The sequence below is a fragment of the Scomber japonicus genome, chromosome 7 (genome assembly GCF_027409825.1).
Source record: "Scomber japonicus isolate fScoJap1 chromosome 7, fScoJap1.pri, whole genome shotgun sequence".
NCBI lineage: Eukaryota > Metazoa > Chordata > Actinopteri > Scombriformes > Scombridae > Scomber > Scomber japonicus.
This window is the reverse complement of record NC_070584.1, coordinates 25079447-25098501: the sequence shown is the minus strand read 5'-3', so window position 1 is coordinate 25098501 and position 19055 is coordinate 25079447. Positions and strand designations below refer to the sequence as shown.

General features: G+C 38.8%; 1 protein-coding gene across 5 annotated transcripts in view; it reads right to left on the bottom strand.

The window, feature by feature from the left end:
* sgip1a (SH3GL interacting endocytic adaptor 1a) overlaps positions 1 to 19055 on the bottom strand; it is a 59655-nt gene that overhangs the window by 27707 nt on the left and 12893 nt on the right. For all 5 annotated transcript variants that reach the window (XR_008321608.1, XM_053322608.1, XM_053322611.1 and 2 more), the window contains 2 exons: positions 1775 to 1838; positions 940 to 964 (listed from right to left, as the gene is read on the bottom strand). Coding sequence is in view for 4 of the 5 variants with exons in the window: in XM_053322608.1 (XP_053178583.1) it covers positions 940 to 964; positions 1775 to 1838 (89 nt within the window). In the remaining variant the exon portion in view is untranslated. The remainder of the gene's footprint in view (positions 1 to 939; positions 965 to 1774; positions 1839 to 19055) is intronic.

Genomic DNA, 19055 nt, shown 5'->3' with positions numbered 1-19055 from the left:
ATCCTGTTGCCCTTTTTGTTTTATTCCAAAACCATCTCAGAGAGCCAGCTAATGAAAACACAGTGGACAGCTAACCAGTCTAAGCTCTACATACTACACTATTCTAGAGACAAGTCTACTTTAATGACTAGAGCTGAGTTCAGTACCGATTCAACCTCTTGGGGTTCCTGGCAAGTGAAAAGAACACAAAAAATAAAGATAAACGATTATTTAATTCATTGTGGTCATTGAAATTCACTGAAGTGACTTATATACAGTATCAGTCAAAAGTTTGAGGGTTTCAGGGTAAAGGGAAAGTGTTTCCAAACTCGTGGTACCGTAGACTGGAAATTAAAGGGGAAATTCTGGTATTTTTTTAACACAGACCCTCAAAGTACATCCACTAAGGTGCTTGTTTTTGCCACTGACAGGCTCAGGTTGTTAATGTAAGAGTCTGACTATGAAAGTAAACACAGAAACTAACCACTTGGTAAGTGCATAGGGACCTATACCCAGGACAGATTGCTGGCTAACCGAACAACCCACATTTTCATCTGGACTGTTTATTTACATGTATGACCGACTTTCACCACAGTTAGACTGCAAGGAAAGTAAAAAATGAAACTAAATGCAATAATGGATTATGTTGAGGACTTTTGGGTGGCCAACCATATTTATTTGATACACAATACACAGGGCCGGCTTGTTCACATGTTTGAGGCTGATTTTCACCACTGTTGGACAGTAAGGAAACTAATAAGTTAGCTATAATGCTGCTAGAGGGAGCTAGTTCCTGCGTTTCCTTTTTATTGTCAGATACTCATGACAATCAAGGCCTGTCACTGGCACAAGCACTTTTTTAAGCTCCTAAAGTTCCTCACAACCACTTCATTTGTAGACTGAACTGTAATTTACAAATTAATCAACTAGATGATGTATAATAAATACTTTGTTACTTACACCCCCCTCTCTGTCTGGAGACCCCCTGTGAGAAATGAAAGAAGAGAAGAAAACAGAATGTGAAAGTCACTTAACTTGTACGCTCCTCATTTTGAAATCAAGCCCTTTGTTAATTAGCTGAGCCGAAATATTTAAAAGGATTGAAGGAAAACCTTTTCACACAACCGTACTCGCTCACAAATCACATTGCCTGACATCACAGCACCGCAAATCATTTAGAGAACATCTACAGTGTCTCATGCACAGTTCCAAATTGGCTAAAGCTTGCTGGAAAACTATCACACTTACACAGATTCAGCTGGCTGACCAAGTCCTTCATAATTGATTTAATTGAGTCAATTTCTGATCTTGCTGCATTTGCATAATTTCAGAACATGAATTTACATCAGCTGAATGGGAAATACTGGATATTTTAAGTGTTTTTATATAGATTTTATAGATCCATAATAACATGTCATTTAATATATAGCAGGTCCGTTAGTACAATATAATAACTATAATATACCTCCTTGACTTACACAGTGGCTGCTGGTCTGTCACAATGTGCAAAACTAAAAGGAAGTAGCAGTCTAACTTCTTTTGACAGGAACTGTGCTTAATGCTAATCCTGTAATTGTTCCTCTTTATTTTAATCCTTTTTTCTGCTGTAATGTATATGCACTGCCTGCTGGTATTTATCAATTTTTCTCCATAAAGTAACTAAAACCAATTCAGAGGGTTCAGCAACTCTCTGCTCCACTTCTGGGCACCATTGTTAATACTCTCAGCAGTGGAACGATTATTACACTCTGTGTTGGGATCATATAGTACATCAGGAAGGAGGAGCAGGACTTACGTGGAGTCATTATCCTTCTCTTTCTTCCGTATCCCAAAGGCCTTCCTGGTACGTTTTTTCAATCCTGAGAAGAAAGAAGAGGCAAAGGGTGAGTTACTGTATGAAAAGACAACAAAGACAAGACTAAAAGGTGAGGTTAGTGGGAGTATTAAAGGGTACGTGGGGTCAACTGTCCTCTATCTATCAAACACAGAAGATTAAAGACTATGTTTTTCATGTATTATTGAGTGACCTATTGCAGTGGCAAACACTCTCTCAGAACTAACCATGTTCGTGGTCAGTGCAAATGGACCAACAATTTCATAGCATCATTCTTTGAGAGGAAAACCATTAGCACCATCAAAATCAATGTTTCAAGCATTTAACAGGAATAATTTGGACAGCAATGGAGCACAGAGGAACCTCTACAGTACTACTGGTCACAAAGTAATATGACAATATGCAAAACTTCAATCAATCCATATTACAACCAACAGCATGTGAATGTGCAAGTATACTGCATCGAGTGGCCATATGATTGCCAGTTTGGATCCCTGGACTGACTTACTTCAACTTAGATAAATAATTCAACAAGACCCTCTATCCCTCCAAATCCACTGTGTGGTGACTGTGTGGCCTTGAACAATGCATTGGATTTCCAGCTGCAATAATGGAGTTGCACACAGACAAGCAGTACAAAACTATGATTGTGCCTTAAAACCAAGTGTTAGTGTGTGCACAGCCCTTACTTTTCCCCCCCTATGGTTAAAAAAGTCAATTATTGGCCTTAAATAAATAGCAGATCCCAAAAACAAACTCTGGACCTGGACACAGACACAACATTTTCTCCTGTCAACAAACTGAAATTTCAGTTCTACCACAGATGTGCAGATGTGGCTTCTTGGTTCTAGTTTTTCAAGCTTTCATATCACCTTTATCAACAACAACTCCAGGTCTGCTTTCAGAAACAACAACAACAACAACCAATGGTTCAAATCAATTCAAACAGCATGTTCAGTTACAGTTCATTACACAGTAGTGTTATATTTTACACTATGATATAAAGCATTAATGGTATATATTCTATCAATATTATGCACTGAATTGCAGCATTGTCCCTAAGCAAGATTTGAAAGGTTTACAGCTGTGCTAATGAACAAGTATTTTCAGCACTACATGATAGTAAAATCTGCAGTAGACAGAATGTTAAGGTCCTTTCCTCTTGTTTTTCTTGTCTTTTTTTATTACATATTCTTGGGTTGTTCTCACTCACACACTGAAAAACCTGAACCTGTCTGCACTCTTATTACCCGTCACCCTGATACACAATTTATATGTGTGGTATTTATTTCGTTTGGGGTATCTAGAAAACATTAGCTCCACTTGGCTGACTGATTCAACAGGGACTAGAAATCATCTCTGTTGCTAGGTCGTTACTAGGTGTCGGCCTACTTGCTGGAGTAGTAATCTAGGTTTCATTAGATAGGAGTCTACTGACGTAACTTATTTTTTCCCCAGGTATTAGTCAGACCCCATGGCTTTTCAAGGAAACAGAGACAACACGAACACAAAGATTGTGTTAGTGCCTCGTTCCTGACCGCATCACTGCTGTGCTAATAGTGATGGTAAAGCTCATCCTCTTGTGTAATATTGTTTAAATCAAATCTAGCTCTGTTTCCTCTGACAACATACAACCACAACATATCGTAAATTTATTCCAGCTCACCAATAGATTTGTATTTTTAACTATTGCTATATACAACTATGCTGAACAACCAAATTCTTACCCAAGATGAAAGCCCAGTTGTCCCCCTCCATTTACTTTCTGATAATTCCTTCACTTTCATGCTTCCTTTTCCTTGTCTGGTTGTGAACACATCACATCATCTGACCAACCTATCTCTTCCTCATACCACATGCAGACACACACAGAGCCTTAGAACAGGAACCTGATGCTCCTTACACACGCACACACACACACGCAAGGTATCACGATCCTGTTCTTGAGCTGTGCCTTGGACTCAAATTCAACACCAGTGACTCTACTCATGAATTAAAGACAAATGTCATCATTGTAGCAAAGTAATAAAATACACAGCAATGTAAACTGGTATATCTAAAAATAAAGACATTATGTATGCTACTTACATTACCTATCCTAAGGATTATTTAAGGGTGGTGGGCAGAGGTGGCTGCATCAAATAAGAAACCATAAAGAGCCCAATAACACCATGGTAAAAGAAAAAAAGAAAAGCAGAAAATAAATTCATCAATTCTACATGCAAGGTGTACATGTATGGAAAGTGTGTTTGGTCTACTTTCTTTCTTTTTTTCCTGATTTGATATTCCTTTACTACGCCAACATTCGCATCAGCATGTCTGAGGCCTAAATGGGAAAATCAATCCTGAGAGTTCTGCTGGGCATGAAGAGTCTCATCCAGAAATACCCTCTCATTGATCCAGCTAACGTATTGGGCCTTGCCTACAACGGCCACTATCACAGCTCATAAATGTCCCACTGCCGAGGAAAAGGCACATTCACAAGCATATACAGTATATACTGTACACAATGGTTTGTCTCTTCACAGGCAAACAGTCCACGAAGGTATGCACTCATATCTGCGTACACATTTGTTACAGCATATGCAAAGACATGCACACACATTAAGACACAGGGTGAATGGTGAATATTCATGGACACATGGTGATCAGGTGTTAGGCTGCAGCACCTGTTTCTATAAAAGCTACCAAAGTCATGACTTTGTGGGAGAGGAACAAAAATATAACCAAAGTGTTAAGTGTACAAAACACATAATGTGTGATAGCTTTGGTGACGAAAGATGAAAGACGAAAACTTTGGTGTATATTTTCTACATATAGCTCCAACACATCAGCTTGTAAATTATTCAGTGTCAGTGTTGGATCAAGAGTGAACAATTCAGAGTACGAGGTAGAGTGGAAGATTAATAATGTGTAGCCTTGATAAAGAAGGTGAATAAAGAAGGACAATATTTTTATAAGGACACTGCTGAAAATAACATACAGCTTGTGTGGGAGCTAGTATATGTTTGCTGTTAGCTCATTCTTTTATATTTTACAGGTACAAAGAATATTTGCACCATTTGTGCACACATACTGTACACAGACACTTACTCCCCATAACTGTGATCAAGATATTTTTTCATATCCCCGCCCCCAAATACTGGAGGCTCCATTTCTGCTGTGCCAGATTAAAGAGTTCTTCTATCATTCTTTGGCTTGACTGTTTCTCTCCTACTGATCTTGGTGAGGCATATGTCTGAGAGCGGCTCAGTATGAGGGCGCAGTGTGCTCTCTCAGCCTGTAGCTTAATGGAGAGAGGGAGCTTTGATTGTTCCTTCAACAGCTGTTCTACAAAGTCATCGACTGACGTTTTCCGCCGCTTCTTTCACTCCACGAAGTCTGAATTTGTCTCGTCTGGATCAACCCTGAATGTAATTTGGCATATCGCTGAAACTCAAATTTCAACACTTGAGTCACAGTTTTTACAGTTTCTTTAGGGGTTTCTGAATCAATTCTCTCTATTGTTGCGTCAAATCTTGTGTTTATTTGTTCCGTCCCTGATGCCATTAAAAAAAAAACCTTACCCCTGTTATGGCCTAGTTAAGCACTACATAGCTTCTTCTATTTCCCCCTTTAGGCACCATCAAGGCTTACCAACTTTGCACTATTTTTTCATTTCTGAATTTTGATTTCTCTTAAACTTTATTTTCATTTCAGCAGGCTGTATTTAATCCAATTTGTCAGACTCACATTAGTTTACACTGCATCTCGTTTCAGGCTAAAGTTCATGTCAAAATACCTTACATTTCTCTCCCTTCTCTTGGCCTCTCCTTGTTTTCCTCCCTTAAGGTTGTTTCCCTTTCTTGAAAATCCAGTATTGCCCCCCAAGTAAGATCTGACAGGTTTACAGCTGTGCTAATGAAAGACTATTTTGTGAGCACATGGCAGCTGTACCCATGCTACACAAAGATAGTGTGTTAAACACTACACTATAGTAAAATCTGCATTATAACTACACTGGTCTTATTTTTAATGTCATCTCCTAATTTTTATTGTCTTTGTTTGTGTATTTGTTTAATTTAATATTGCTGTGTTGCTCTTCGTGACATTTCATTCATACATTTTTATTTTATTTTAAAAAATCAAAAGAACAAAACACAACCACAGGCAGATTGCCAGAAAACAAAGTCAAACAGGAAGTCAGCATATGTAGACCTAGCACCCTGCCTTTTTGCCTAATGGTATATGCTTTTAAGATGTGTTTTATGCATAGGGTACGGCTACAGATGTTTTATCAAGTGAAGACAGGGGAAATATGTCTCACAAAGAATTATAACTATAATTGACCACAGTTATGCATCTTAAATCCTCTGATCATTCAAAGAATTACACACATAGCAGAACAGATACTTGATGCATTAAATGACAATTCCATGTTTGGACTAAAGGCAAGACCTAAATCTGACTGGATGACGTGGATGTGACAGAATACATGAATACATGTGGTAGGGGTTAATTAATGGAGAGGGAAATAACAGAGCGTACGGTACACACTGTTTAATGACTTAATGGCTTCCGTTCAGAGGGATGCTAGCACAAGTGCTAACGTAATTAGTGGTCTCTTCTTATGACGCAGTAATGTAATTCTAAGAGAAGCCAAAGGACAGGATACCGTCAATCCTAAATATTTACAAGACAACTGAAACGTAGCAGTGCCTTGCCCAGTTCCATTTCAAAGTGTTGCTATTGAAACAACACAGACATTTCTATGTAGTGTCAGCGAGTCTCCATTTCTAAAAAAAAACATTTTCCAAAATAATATTTATTTGGTCTCCGAAAAGAGTTAAGAATCTAGAGTTCGGGATAATCTTGGAAAAGTGGGATGCTAACTTTAGAAAAGGTCCCAAAATGAAAAACACTCAGGCGGACGAACACCACCCAGAACAGCAGAGAGCTTGCTATTATTACAGCTATGTGAGGTCCACCCTTCAACCTACAGGAAATGGCTGGCAGTGACACTGCCTTCAATAAAAGAGCCACCTTATAAAACTGCAATTATACCTTTCTTCCATTATTAAATCAAAAGCAATGCTAGATGAGCAAATTCACCTAGAAAACATGCCTTTAAGCCTAAAGCCATCTAGCAATACTTAACTACTGTATTACAACATTTGAAGATCTGGGCCAAGTGATGTTCAACTTAATGTTCCTATGTGGGAGCATGGGGTTCATCTGTGTTTGTGGGCTGATTCTATCTTTAAAGACGTTCACCAGAAGCAGCAATTAGTTATTTAAGTGAAATCTAGGAGAAAAAAGATTAGGTCTATGTTAATTAGTTAGTCAGTGCTAATCAACACTGCTTTAGAAAATCCAATTAACAGATTTGATTTACAAGAAAACTGTTCAGCTCCCATCAAGTTAAACTTCTTTTTTAAACAGCTTCTTTCTAAGGAAACTATGTTGTTTCTGATTTTATGAACTAAAGTAAACAATTCTTCTAAATAATGATTCAATCTAATGTAGCAAATGAACTGAAGAAAGAAAAGAAACGACTCCAGCCTTAAACTTAAGGGTATGTGCTATGGACCACATCTATTGTGTGATTTCCTGTGGGCTTATGCATGTCTGTTTCTGCCAGGGGTTTCCGGTGCATTAGCCTCAGCTGTAATTTAACAAGAGTCAAAGAACTAAACTGAAAGGAACACCACACTCTTGAGACAAACATACACATACAGATATGCACAGAAATGTAAAGCACACACAGCTGCAAAATGTATGCTGCTGCACATACACCAAGACACACTCTTTCAGTGTGGGCCCTCATCTCTGTGCAGAGGCTGTTTAACAAGCTGCTCCAAAGGGGGAAGAGATGAAGAGGCTCTATCAGCCAACCTACCACACAAGCACACAGCTTGTGCTGCCAGCCCCAGCACAGCAGACCAGTCCAGGCCACTCCAAACTCTGAATGGGTGACCTGTGCTGCTGTGCATAGTAAGTAGAGGCGGCGATAATACACCATTGAGATTTAGAGGCAGAAGTGTTGGATGTTTGTGTAAAACCTTTGGGCTGTGTCCGAAATCACTCCCTCGTTCACTCATTCACTACTCTGTACATAAAAGCACTGAACAGTTGACTCTACAGTGAGCAGTAAATTGAGCATCACCACTGAAACATATAGAGTCACACAATGGTCATTTTTCAATTAATAACACACCAGTGACACTACTTTCTGTCCATTGGGGGAATTTTTGAGAAACATAACATAACAATAACTTCTTTAACTAGCTTTGAATTTGTTTCCTCCATACCATAACACAGCAATAAATATAAGTAAAAATCCACCAGAAGACAGATTTTAAGTCTTGTGTTCTCTGTATGTTTGTTTTGGTACCTATATTTCTCTCTAAAGCTGGATGGGGAAAAAAAACAGTCCTTGTTTATAAGCCTGTGCAGTATGCATGTCAGAGCATGCTGGGATGGGAGTATGCGATGAGTCGATTTCAATGTGAAGACAGGTTGTTGTGGGTATTGAGTAAAGCTGTTGACTGAGCACGAGGAAAAACATGTGGATGCACTGACAAGCAGGCAGACAGGTTAGCGACAAGGAGACAAGTAATTAGTGGAACAGGGTGAAAGCTGGCAGGCGCATTAAAGAAAGCAGACAGAAAACCTTGCAGGCAGACCAGCTCTAAGAAAATGTAAGTAAAATGAGGAGACAATTGAGCAGTAAAACAGACAGATAGGCAGATTGATACATATAATGGACAAACAGATAAACAGACAGGCATATTGCAAACAGGAGGTTTAAAAGGCTCTTTTGTTGCAGTGACTCATCTATTCTCAAAGCCCTGTGAGCCAGCAGGGGGAAGAGGTAGGTGAGGAAAGATATGCTGCTCTAGATTGGCAGATAGACTAAAAATGACCTTACAATGCTGCAATGAGGAGGTGAAAAAACAAGTTCTAATATGTAATGTGTGGAAATGTCAATGTGCAGATTAAAACACATAAGAATGCACAACCGCAGCCTCCAATCCAGTTTGGGTTTTGTTTTTGCAGATGTGTTAGGTGCTAAAAACTGAATCAAGGAGCTCACCACTGAGGTGTATCGTTAAAAAAAGTCAGAGCATTGGAGATTTATTATATTATTATATACTATATTATATTATATATTATAATGTTCTGATGAAAATCGAATGCTTCTCTTCAGCAGCTTACTGCACACCCAGAATCAACCTTTAAATAGGAAGCAGCACGTCAGAGGATCTCATTCATGTAAAGAGATGCCAACTAATTTCAGAGACTAAAATGTTTGCACATGAACTATGCTAAGCTCCATGTGTAACACAAACAAGGCATTGCACAACCACTGTTGGTCAATACGTATTTCCACTTGCACAGGAAGGAGAAAAGCATTTCATCAATCCTACCAACTTAAATTTTTCTTGCTAGTCGAAGTATTTAAGCCACCACCTTTCTAACGGACTCGCATGGAGGAAGATGGAGGAAGACACATCAAAGGAGAGCCCAAGAGGAGAGATGCTGTTTGTGGAGATACCCCTGTCTCATTATCTGGCAGCACAAACAGAAAGATACAGGCGGATGGCATGAGAGAACCTCCAGAACTACCCACTGACAGCCATCACCTGCAGCCCTACTGTGCGTTTCCATGTAAGTGTGTGTTTTTAGAGAGAGTCTGTGTCAGTGTGGCAGAGAAAAAAGACAAAGGGATGGTGTCAGTTTGCGTTTGTTCCTGTGGATGCTAAAATTAGGCCTTGACTGTACTGTCCAGGTGGCTGCACTGTGAGCTATCAACTGTAACACTGGTACTAACATTTTACACAGTGCAACACACATACACACACACACCATTGGATTTGGCACGTGCATGCCAGCTTTGTTGCACGGATGCACCCTTTGAGGAAAAAAAAAAAGAGATGTTTCATTCAATGACGTCACCCACCTCTAAGGAAAGTGGGTCAGGGCCAGAAATTATATAGCAGCATGCTGGCAATTGGTGCAGATATGAACAAAAGATGTTTGAGAAAGCCAGGATGCATCCATCTGTGCACATGCTTTGGTTCCACTAATATCTATTTTATCTTGGTTCATTTCAATTTTAAAGGGACAGTTAAATAGGCTTTTTTTTTAAATTTTATTTAAACACAGACTAAGGCTCAATTTACTATCCATTCAACTGTAGATACATTTTCTATTAATTTGATTAATAATTTAGCTTTTTTAATTGTGAAATATTGCCATCACATTTCTTAAAGCACAAAGTGATTTACACAGATTGCTTGTTTTGTCTGTGTAATGGTCCAAATCTACAAATCTTAGTTTTATTTATTGGAGGATGTTGAGTTGCACAATAACTTGTCCGTGGTTCACCGGAGTAAAAAATAAAACTAAGGACTTTCACAATCTATCACAATCTTTGTCCATCTCTTCTTCTATCCCCGTTATTGATCCTTGTGTCTTCCCATCACTGTTCCTCACTCTTGTCCCTATAAACAGCTAGCACTTAAGGTTCCCAGGCCCAAATAGCATCCAACCAAGGACTGTGTGGCGTATGACCCTGCTGAAGAGCCAACAAAGTGGCTTTTAACATGGATTTTCTGCACAAAGACATGAGGAGAAGATGTATTTTCCATGGGTCTGTCCATCTATTGACACAATATTTTCATACACCAGAGGCTGATATGGGAACCAACAGCCCTCTGCACCTCCAGCTGATGCTCAAAGTGCTCCAGCCGATGTCCCTGACACATAGACAGTTTTCTACAATGTGCTCTTTCCATTGATGGCAAATTAATTATTGTTTCTAACCAGATAATGTAATTCATCATAAAAGCTGGGTGTTAAATGCCTGACTGTCTGCAAGATTCAATTAAAGATACATGCTGTGAAAATTTAAGCATATCTTTCAAAGCATTAGCAAATCACAAATGGGATTTTGTGCTCATGTGAATCAGCAGGGATCACTACTCTAAGCTCTTTTGGAAACACAGTTGCAGATACTGAAAGTTACAAGTTGAGGGTGACCTAAAGTTTGCGGGCAACTTTTTTGTTTGTTTTTTCATACAAACCCCTCCAAGTGTGTCCAGAAAAAAGTGTGCATGTATGGGTGTTGCCAGTCTACAGTTATCAAACCCCTGCTAGGCCCCAGACTCCCCCCTGGAGAGGAGTCCTCAGCTATTTCAGTCATGTCCTCCTATCAAAACAGATCAGCACAGCTGCCACTGAGGGAAAAACAAAAAGTACAAATCCTTCCTCCTTCTTTCATCCACATTAATCTGACAGTACCCAGAAATGTCATCTGCAGCTACCCAGAGGAACCCCATTACCATAGGAAGGAGAAATAGCAAAGAGAAAAGGAAGTCCTCTTTTCCCCTTTTTATGCATGCCGTTTTTCATAGCCACAGTTACCAGGGACACTGACTTAGCTGAGGTGAGCGAGGTTCAACAATTAGCTCAGCTAGAGCAGCAATCATTCCACGTATGCTGGGAAAAATAGAGTCATAAGCTTTATTCGGCTGTCTTCTTCCAAATTTATACTTCCTAATGCATATCGGCTTCCATCGCCAGCCTGCTGTATGCTCACTAAATGAGCCCACTGTTCCTCATCCCTCATAGTAATGGGTCTATTCTCATACATATTTTCATAAAGACATTGCCCTGTATAATAAAATGGCAAAACAAAGTTACAGATAGTTGTGTTTATTTAAATGTGTAGATTATTTTTGTACTTCAAGGAAATGTGTTGCCACAGTCTGTACAGAACCTCACATAAATACACAGATACATAGATACAGCACACATCCACAACATAACTAAATACTACTGTACGCACACAGAACTTACAGTCATCAGGGTATAATGAGAGGTTTTAACTAATATAATTTAACTTAACAGTAAAGTGAGTTCAAGGAAGATGATTTCTGCATGAAAAGAATAAGTACTTTTACTGGTCCCAGTGGGGAAATAATTGATCCTCTGCATTTGATCCATTCTGTATACACATTAGGAGCCGTGAGCAGCCACAGTGCAGCACCTAACTCCAGTTCTTTTGCCAGTGACTTGGTCGGGGGCACCGAAAAGAGTGTTACCTTCTGTTCTGCAAGGAGTATTAACCCTAACATACATTTCTTTGGAGCACTCGGCGGAATATGGAGAGAACATGCAAACTCCACACAGAAAGGACCTGGGACAGCAGAGGTTTGCACCCAGGACCTTCTTGCTGTAAACAGTGCAACAGTGCTAACGACTGAGCCATGATGGTACCTATGACAAAAACATGAAAATCAGCTTCCAGAAGGCAGTTCAAAATAATTTAATTGTCAGCCTGCTATTGGACAGTGAGCCCATATGTGACATCAGTTTGCAAAACTGTCTGGTTTTCAAGGCTAAAGCTGCTTAGGGGTGTTTTAACTGTTGGCTAGACAGAATGCTGCAGCTCGAGTTTTGACCAGAACAAAGAGATCAGATCACATTACTCAGTTCTAAAGTCTTTACACTGGCTCCCAGTCAGCTATAGAATAGATTTTAAAGTTCTGCTACTGGTCTACAAATCACTGAATGGTTTAGGTCCAGAATACATGAATGACATGTTAGTAGAATATAAACTCAGTAGAGCTCTGAGATCTACTGACTCAGGTCAGATAGTTGAGCCCAGAGTTCAAACTAAACATGGTGAAGCAGCTTTTAGCTGTTATGCTGCACACAACTGGAACAAACTACCAGCAGAACTGAAATCAGCCCCAACTGTGAACATTTTTAAATCCAGGTTAAAAACACGTCTCTTCTCCTGTGCTTATGATTGAGCTCTTTTAAAGCACTTTACATTTTAATCTTTCATTTGCATATGTCCTTTTAATGATTTTAAAGCAAATCATTATTTTATGCCACAATCTTATATTTAATGCTCTATTCTAGTATTTTATTTCTCTCTCTTTCTATGTTTCTGTACTTGTTTTTTATTATTAGTGTGTGTGGGGGGAATTGTATGTTTTAATGTTTCCATGTGTTTACTATTATTGGGTTTTATTTTTATTTCTCAAATTGCATGTTTTTATGTTTTTTTATTTCCAATTCTTACTGTTAAATGTCTGTTTTATGTAAAGCACATTGAGTTACCATTGTGTATGAAATGCGCAACAAAAAAGGAAGAAACCTGCATAATGGATACTGCATTACTGCACAGAAGTTATCAAATGGTTGTGCTTTGGAAATAAATAAACACTTTCTTTCTGGATGATGTATCAAACTTACAAGTATATTATACAAGTATACTACATTGGGCTTCTATCCTGATAAATGTCTTTGTAGGCTACTGCAGCCTCGTGTGTCCACAGTAAAATGTTTTGATGCATCAGTACTAAAGCCTTCTAACTGGCTGAAAAGAAATACTGTAGACCTCTTGCGTCTAACTGTGAGAAAAATGTATTTCATAAATTAATTGTCTAAAGGTTATAGAAATTGAAAAGTGAAGCTGCAACAACTAAGTAAATGAATAGGGAAGGTGTAACTCTGACTGCACTTCCTGATATGTCTGTTAAGCCTCAAAAAACCAATTCAATTTTCAATTTATCCTATTTCTGCTGCTGGACCCTGCCCTTCTTCAAGCTGGCTCAGTACTAAAACAGTAAGGACTTTCATTATTGCTGCACTCATTTAGGCACAATGATGAGTTCTCAGTGCTGTGGCTCAGTTACAGTCACGTACTGTTCCAGTCTCCTGAATGCAGTTTTCTAAGGCACAATATAATTAAGGGGGGAGGTACATACACAAAAAATACAGTACATCACAACTACAGAAACTAAGAGATGACATTATAATTAAAAAAAAAATTAAAATCCTCAAATTTCAGACATTGCATTCTGTGATTTGCCCACTAGTTCTAGGAAAGATTGAAATATCAGCCACAGTGATCATTTCCTGCCACACCTCAGCGGTAGCTAGTGTTTATTTTATTTGTTTGTTCTGTTTGTGAGTAAAAAAACCTAAATCTTGCCCACTGATCAACATGATCCCCTGTGTGTTTATTGACATGTGATCTGTGTTTACTGAGAGGTGATCAATGTTTTGATCCCATAAGCATGTTCATCAGGATTATCTGTCTGCTATGGCACTGCAGCACAGCAGAACCAGCATCATCCCACCAGAAATGAGACACTGAACATTTCAAGCCATGTGAACAGCAAATTAAATGACTGAAACAAATGAATGTACTGCTTAATTCACTAAGAACGAACAGCCCAGAATGTAGCACTAAATATTTTAGTTTGCTGGCCTGACAATCTACATAGAACACCTCCTAAATAATGGTTCATATAAAAGTGTCAACAGCTGCTCTCAGCCCCTTAACTCAAACAAGCCACTTGTATGCATATGGTCATTATAAGTATACTTCTGCAATCACTCAGTATCAAACAGTTAGAGTAGTCTTAATTCTCTGAGCTCACTGAGAGACTGTGGAAAGGCAAATATGCTAAATGCAAGAAATGTTAATGACTCCACTGATTTTTCAGAGGCAATGATTCAAAGTGGCTGGGCCATAAGGCAAAATACAGTGTGGGTGTACAATGTTGTGTGATTCACAGATGAGAAGTTTTTTTGTTTTTTTTTCAAACCAGGTGATCTGTGTTTGGACTGAGTATGAATTCTCCATTTTACTTAGAGAAGGATAAGGAGGAGGAAGGCTGGTGGGTATGTAGTAAGAAAACACTAGACAGACAGACAGAGGCACACAAACACACACACACTCTATAGCAAAAACAACCCCACAGCTGACGATGGAATTATGACTCACTAATGGACCAATTTCAAAAGCAAGCTAATCATCATTAAGAATAAACAACTAATTAGTGACGTGAACAAGGCCCATAGCAGCTGTTGTATAGTATACAGTAGTAGTATAATAGTTCATTACATTTCCGATGGTGGATGGTTAAGTGTGCTAAAGGAAAGGCCATGAAATAAAATAAAGTCTTAAGATCATCATTTTTATGCAAATTAGTTACAATCTGCAAAGTACTATGAGCTTTTTTTGTGTATTAAGTTGACATTTTGTCCTGATGACAACTGAACATCATTGTTTAATGGACATCATGGTACAATGACTTTAGACACAGTACTACTGACATGTTGTATATGAATTGTTCGCCTGGGTAAAATCTGCACTCAATGAAAGACCAGAGCTAAGCCATCCCTTGTAGATGATGAATAGTCATGCCAAATTTCATGGTTAACTGGCCAGCGGATTGTGAAATACTTGCTTTGTACCCCAGTACTGAATATACAGACTGACCTTTTCAAAGGCCCCCACCACTTGTGACAAAAATAAGAGAAGGTAAGTGCAAAGAGCTTGAGTGTGTTTACAGAGAAGACAGTACTAAACAGAGGGTGAGCAAAAAATCTAGCAGCTCTGATTTAATAGTCTCTGAGAAACTTATAAATGTCAATTTTGCTATAGAAAGGTGTTCACGGCCAGGCTGTTTCAGACTACATAAGATTGCACATGCGATATGGATCTGTCTATAGACAGAAGTTCAACAGATTTGTATTTGTGCAACCTTTTAACAATGATACAATAATCAGCTAAGCTTTGGTCCAAAGTCATCATCCGAACTACAATTAGAAACTTGGAAAGGTTGTTTGAGTGTTATTTGCCCACCTTGATAGTTTGATGGTAAAACTGAGAGTTTATGGGGAGACTTGATACAATAAAGTCAAACACCTATTTTACAACAGTGGAATGGCACTTCTGCTACAGACACTGTGCTTCTGACCTCAGTTACATCAACTGAACCTTTCCTTTATGATCGCCAGCACAACTTTATATCAAGTTTTCATAAAGTCGGTGTGTGTTGGTGTGTGTGAAAGATACACACCCCATTTGTCTTGCCAATGCACTGCTAAGTATGAAGACTCTCCTCACTGCCTTTCTGACAGCCACTACACCAAGTAACCAATAAGACTTGCTCTGATTATATCCATTAATCACTTGTAGACACTTTTATTTAAAAAAAAACTGATGGCCATTGAGCAATTTATCATCTGTAAATACCATAAATACCATACACTTCATTAATAATGCTAACAAACTACACAAATAAACTGATTTTGATACCACGTTACATATACTCATATTCTTTCCCCTATTACTCTTCCCTCTTTGTCGTGATTCCCTTTTCCTTAGTTCCTCTTCTTACTAAACAGTATGTTTATCTTCGTGTATGTACATAGTGCTGATAGTAAACCTGAGTATGATTAATAAACTGCCTCTCCTCACAGAAGTCCTGTTAGAAAGATAAGCCCATTCATCAGAGTGTCAGCTCCTCATAGGTCAGCACTGCTAGTACTCTGCAAATAGAGCAAATAGACTGAGAACTTAATGCTGAGCACTTCAGAGTCTCTAGAGACACATTTCATATCGTGTAAGCCCAACTCATCTAATTTCAGTTCATGCTGTGTCACTCTTTGTTTGTTTGGTTGTAGTGAGAATTGATTAGTCAATTAGTTCTATAATCAATTAATTGTTTACATGAATTAACTAATAAAAATAACCTTGCAAGCCCTTGGATACTACATATTTCTTCTGCCTTCCCAGCAGCCAATCAGATATCTGTTATCTACCATGTAAGGTTTGCCAGTGAGAAAGACATGTGAGCAAGTGATGTGTAAGAGGGAAAGAGACACAGACAGAGAAACATTCTGTACAGTAGATTGCAGTCAGATTAGTGTGCCCAGAATGAAAGTTTCCACATGAGCAGTAAGCAGTGTTGAACACAACACATTAACAGGCTGTGTATGTGTGCGGTCTTGTCCAGATGAGGCTTGACAAAAAAGTTGATATGTATCAGTTGCTCGGATGCAGCCTGGTCACGTCCTCCTCCCACGAGCCCCCGTGGGAGTACACAAAATCACTTTGTTTGTAGAAAAAATAGTTATGAAATTGAGGACAGAAAAAAAAGGGGGAGAGGGAACAAGAGAAGGAGGAATACAACAGAAATGAGTTGTGTCAAGCCTGTGCACTCTGAAGAGACACAGGAGTGACAGGTTCAATGGATGCGATCAGCAACAAATGCTCTATCTTCTTTTCTTTCTCTTGACCCTCCCGTTGAGATTTTATCCTAAAAAGTTGGCCCAAATTCCTGTGGATTACATCTCCCTTACTCCCTCCCAACAATCTAATCTCAGTTCTCTCTGGTTAAGGCAGACCGCTGACTCCACTCCTCCCCTGTTCACATCCAGATTATAGGTTTGGTCAGCTTTTAGTTGGCAAAGGAATGTCCTGACTGTCTATGGTTCATTAAGACAAGGGCTTATTAAAAACCTCTGACTTCTTCTTCCCACAGTCACAGTCCTCAAATAAAGAACCACTGACATCATGAAAAGGTGGAGTGCTGTTTGTCTTTGAGTAGAGGAGGAGAATTGAAAGGGAACGTGAGGAGAGGCAGAATGAGAGAGGGGATGTGGAGAAACCACAATGAACCTCAAGATCTGGAACCACTTTGAGGGAACACACCATCAATTTCTGTGTCACTCTAACACCCAACTATCTGTTGTTAAGGAAAGGATTGTATAAGAAAGTAGCACATATAAGCAGACTGTATCTCCCTACCTTCATGATGTATGTATAGACCTTAAGATATTATCTTTACCACAGTGAGTTTCAGAAACCTGGCTATGAACTTGGGTCATCATGCTGGCTCAGTCATGTTACTCAGTTAAGCAAACACACTGTGCAACCTTTGCAATGGCACTGGTCTAAATTATGAATGATGAACAGATGTTTGATTCCCGTCTTGATAGTATGAACACAACAAAGTAGGTTTAGGAGAAAAAAAATAAAAATAAAAATGTTTAAATAAATGTTTTCTTCTTTTAGTAAAGCGTGCAGATCTTGCACTCTATGCTCTTACCATATCTTTGTGTATCAACAGGGATAACATACTTTGTGTCATAATTGAACTCCTGTCAACATGAGCCACTAGCATTGTGTACACATGTGTAAGCATTGTGAAGGTACTGAAAATAAAAGACATTGTTTCCTCGTGACTGTATGGTATGTAACACACACTGTTTCTTCTAAGACAACAAAAGGTGCTATTGCGGGAGAACCCTGCAACAACTGGTAAAACAAAATGGTGCACTCCTCAAGCAGTTCAATGCATACATCAACACCCAAATAACAGCACACACAGTTGCATATAAGCGTGATGTTGAACTGCATTGCTGAGCTCTAATGAGACAGTGTAAGGGGGCTGAAACAGTCTGAGGTCAATCCTGGATTACATCCTGCTCCCCTCTTCTCCTTTTCCTCACCCTGTTATTAAAACGAATATGAAACACCCTTTGCTATTTGCTGCTATTTTCTTTCAATTATAGGTTTAAAAATAAACAGAAGGCATATATTATAAATATATTATATGGGAATGAGATTGCAGATATGTTGATGAGATATTTAAGCACTTAAACGAGAAACTTGAGCCCAAAGTAAGGACAAATTCAGTTAAGAAAGAGTCTCATATAAATACATACATACACAGTACAGTGTAATAAACCACCTAATCATCAACAAAACAGTGCATTCAACATAATTAGTGAAACTCTGGCTGTGCGAAAATTCAAAACAGATTTCATTACACAAATGCAGCTGAAGGATACCTCCATTTTAGTTTAAAAATGCTAGCAAATAAAACTATTTGCAGAGAGCCATATGATTTGCCGGAGGGGGAAAAGAAAGAACAAAACAAAACCTTGTGATACCGGGGGAAAAACGGCCCTCAGCACAGTTGGAGAAAGGCTTGTCGAATGTCCTGTATTTGTGTGTTCAATGCAAATCAACCTCAAACAAAACTAAAAAATGTGACTATTTGCTTTAGTTTAAAGTGCTAGTTATGGAAAATTATGGAATGAGACGGGAAAGCATTCCTATTGCTGCATCGCCCTCTCCAACTAAAGATAGTGGTTAGCATTGTGGTAAAGTGAGGGGAGTAACTTCCTTTTCCTCCCTTTTTAATTTGGACAAATTGCGCTCTGGCCACACGGGTTTGCCTTGAATATTTGTTTTTAAACGAATACTTGAGACCAAAAATGTATCTCAACCAGTCCCTGAGGTCAACAAGGTACTGCATCTCTGAGAGAACTAAAAGTTAAAAGTTGGCAGGACTTATAAGTCTGTGGTGGTGCAAACACTGCAAAGTTCACTTCAACTTCCACTTTTGTTTGCCTTTCTTCCTCCTTCATGTTATTTTTT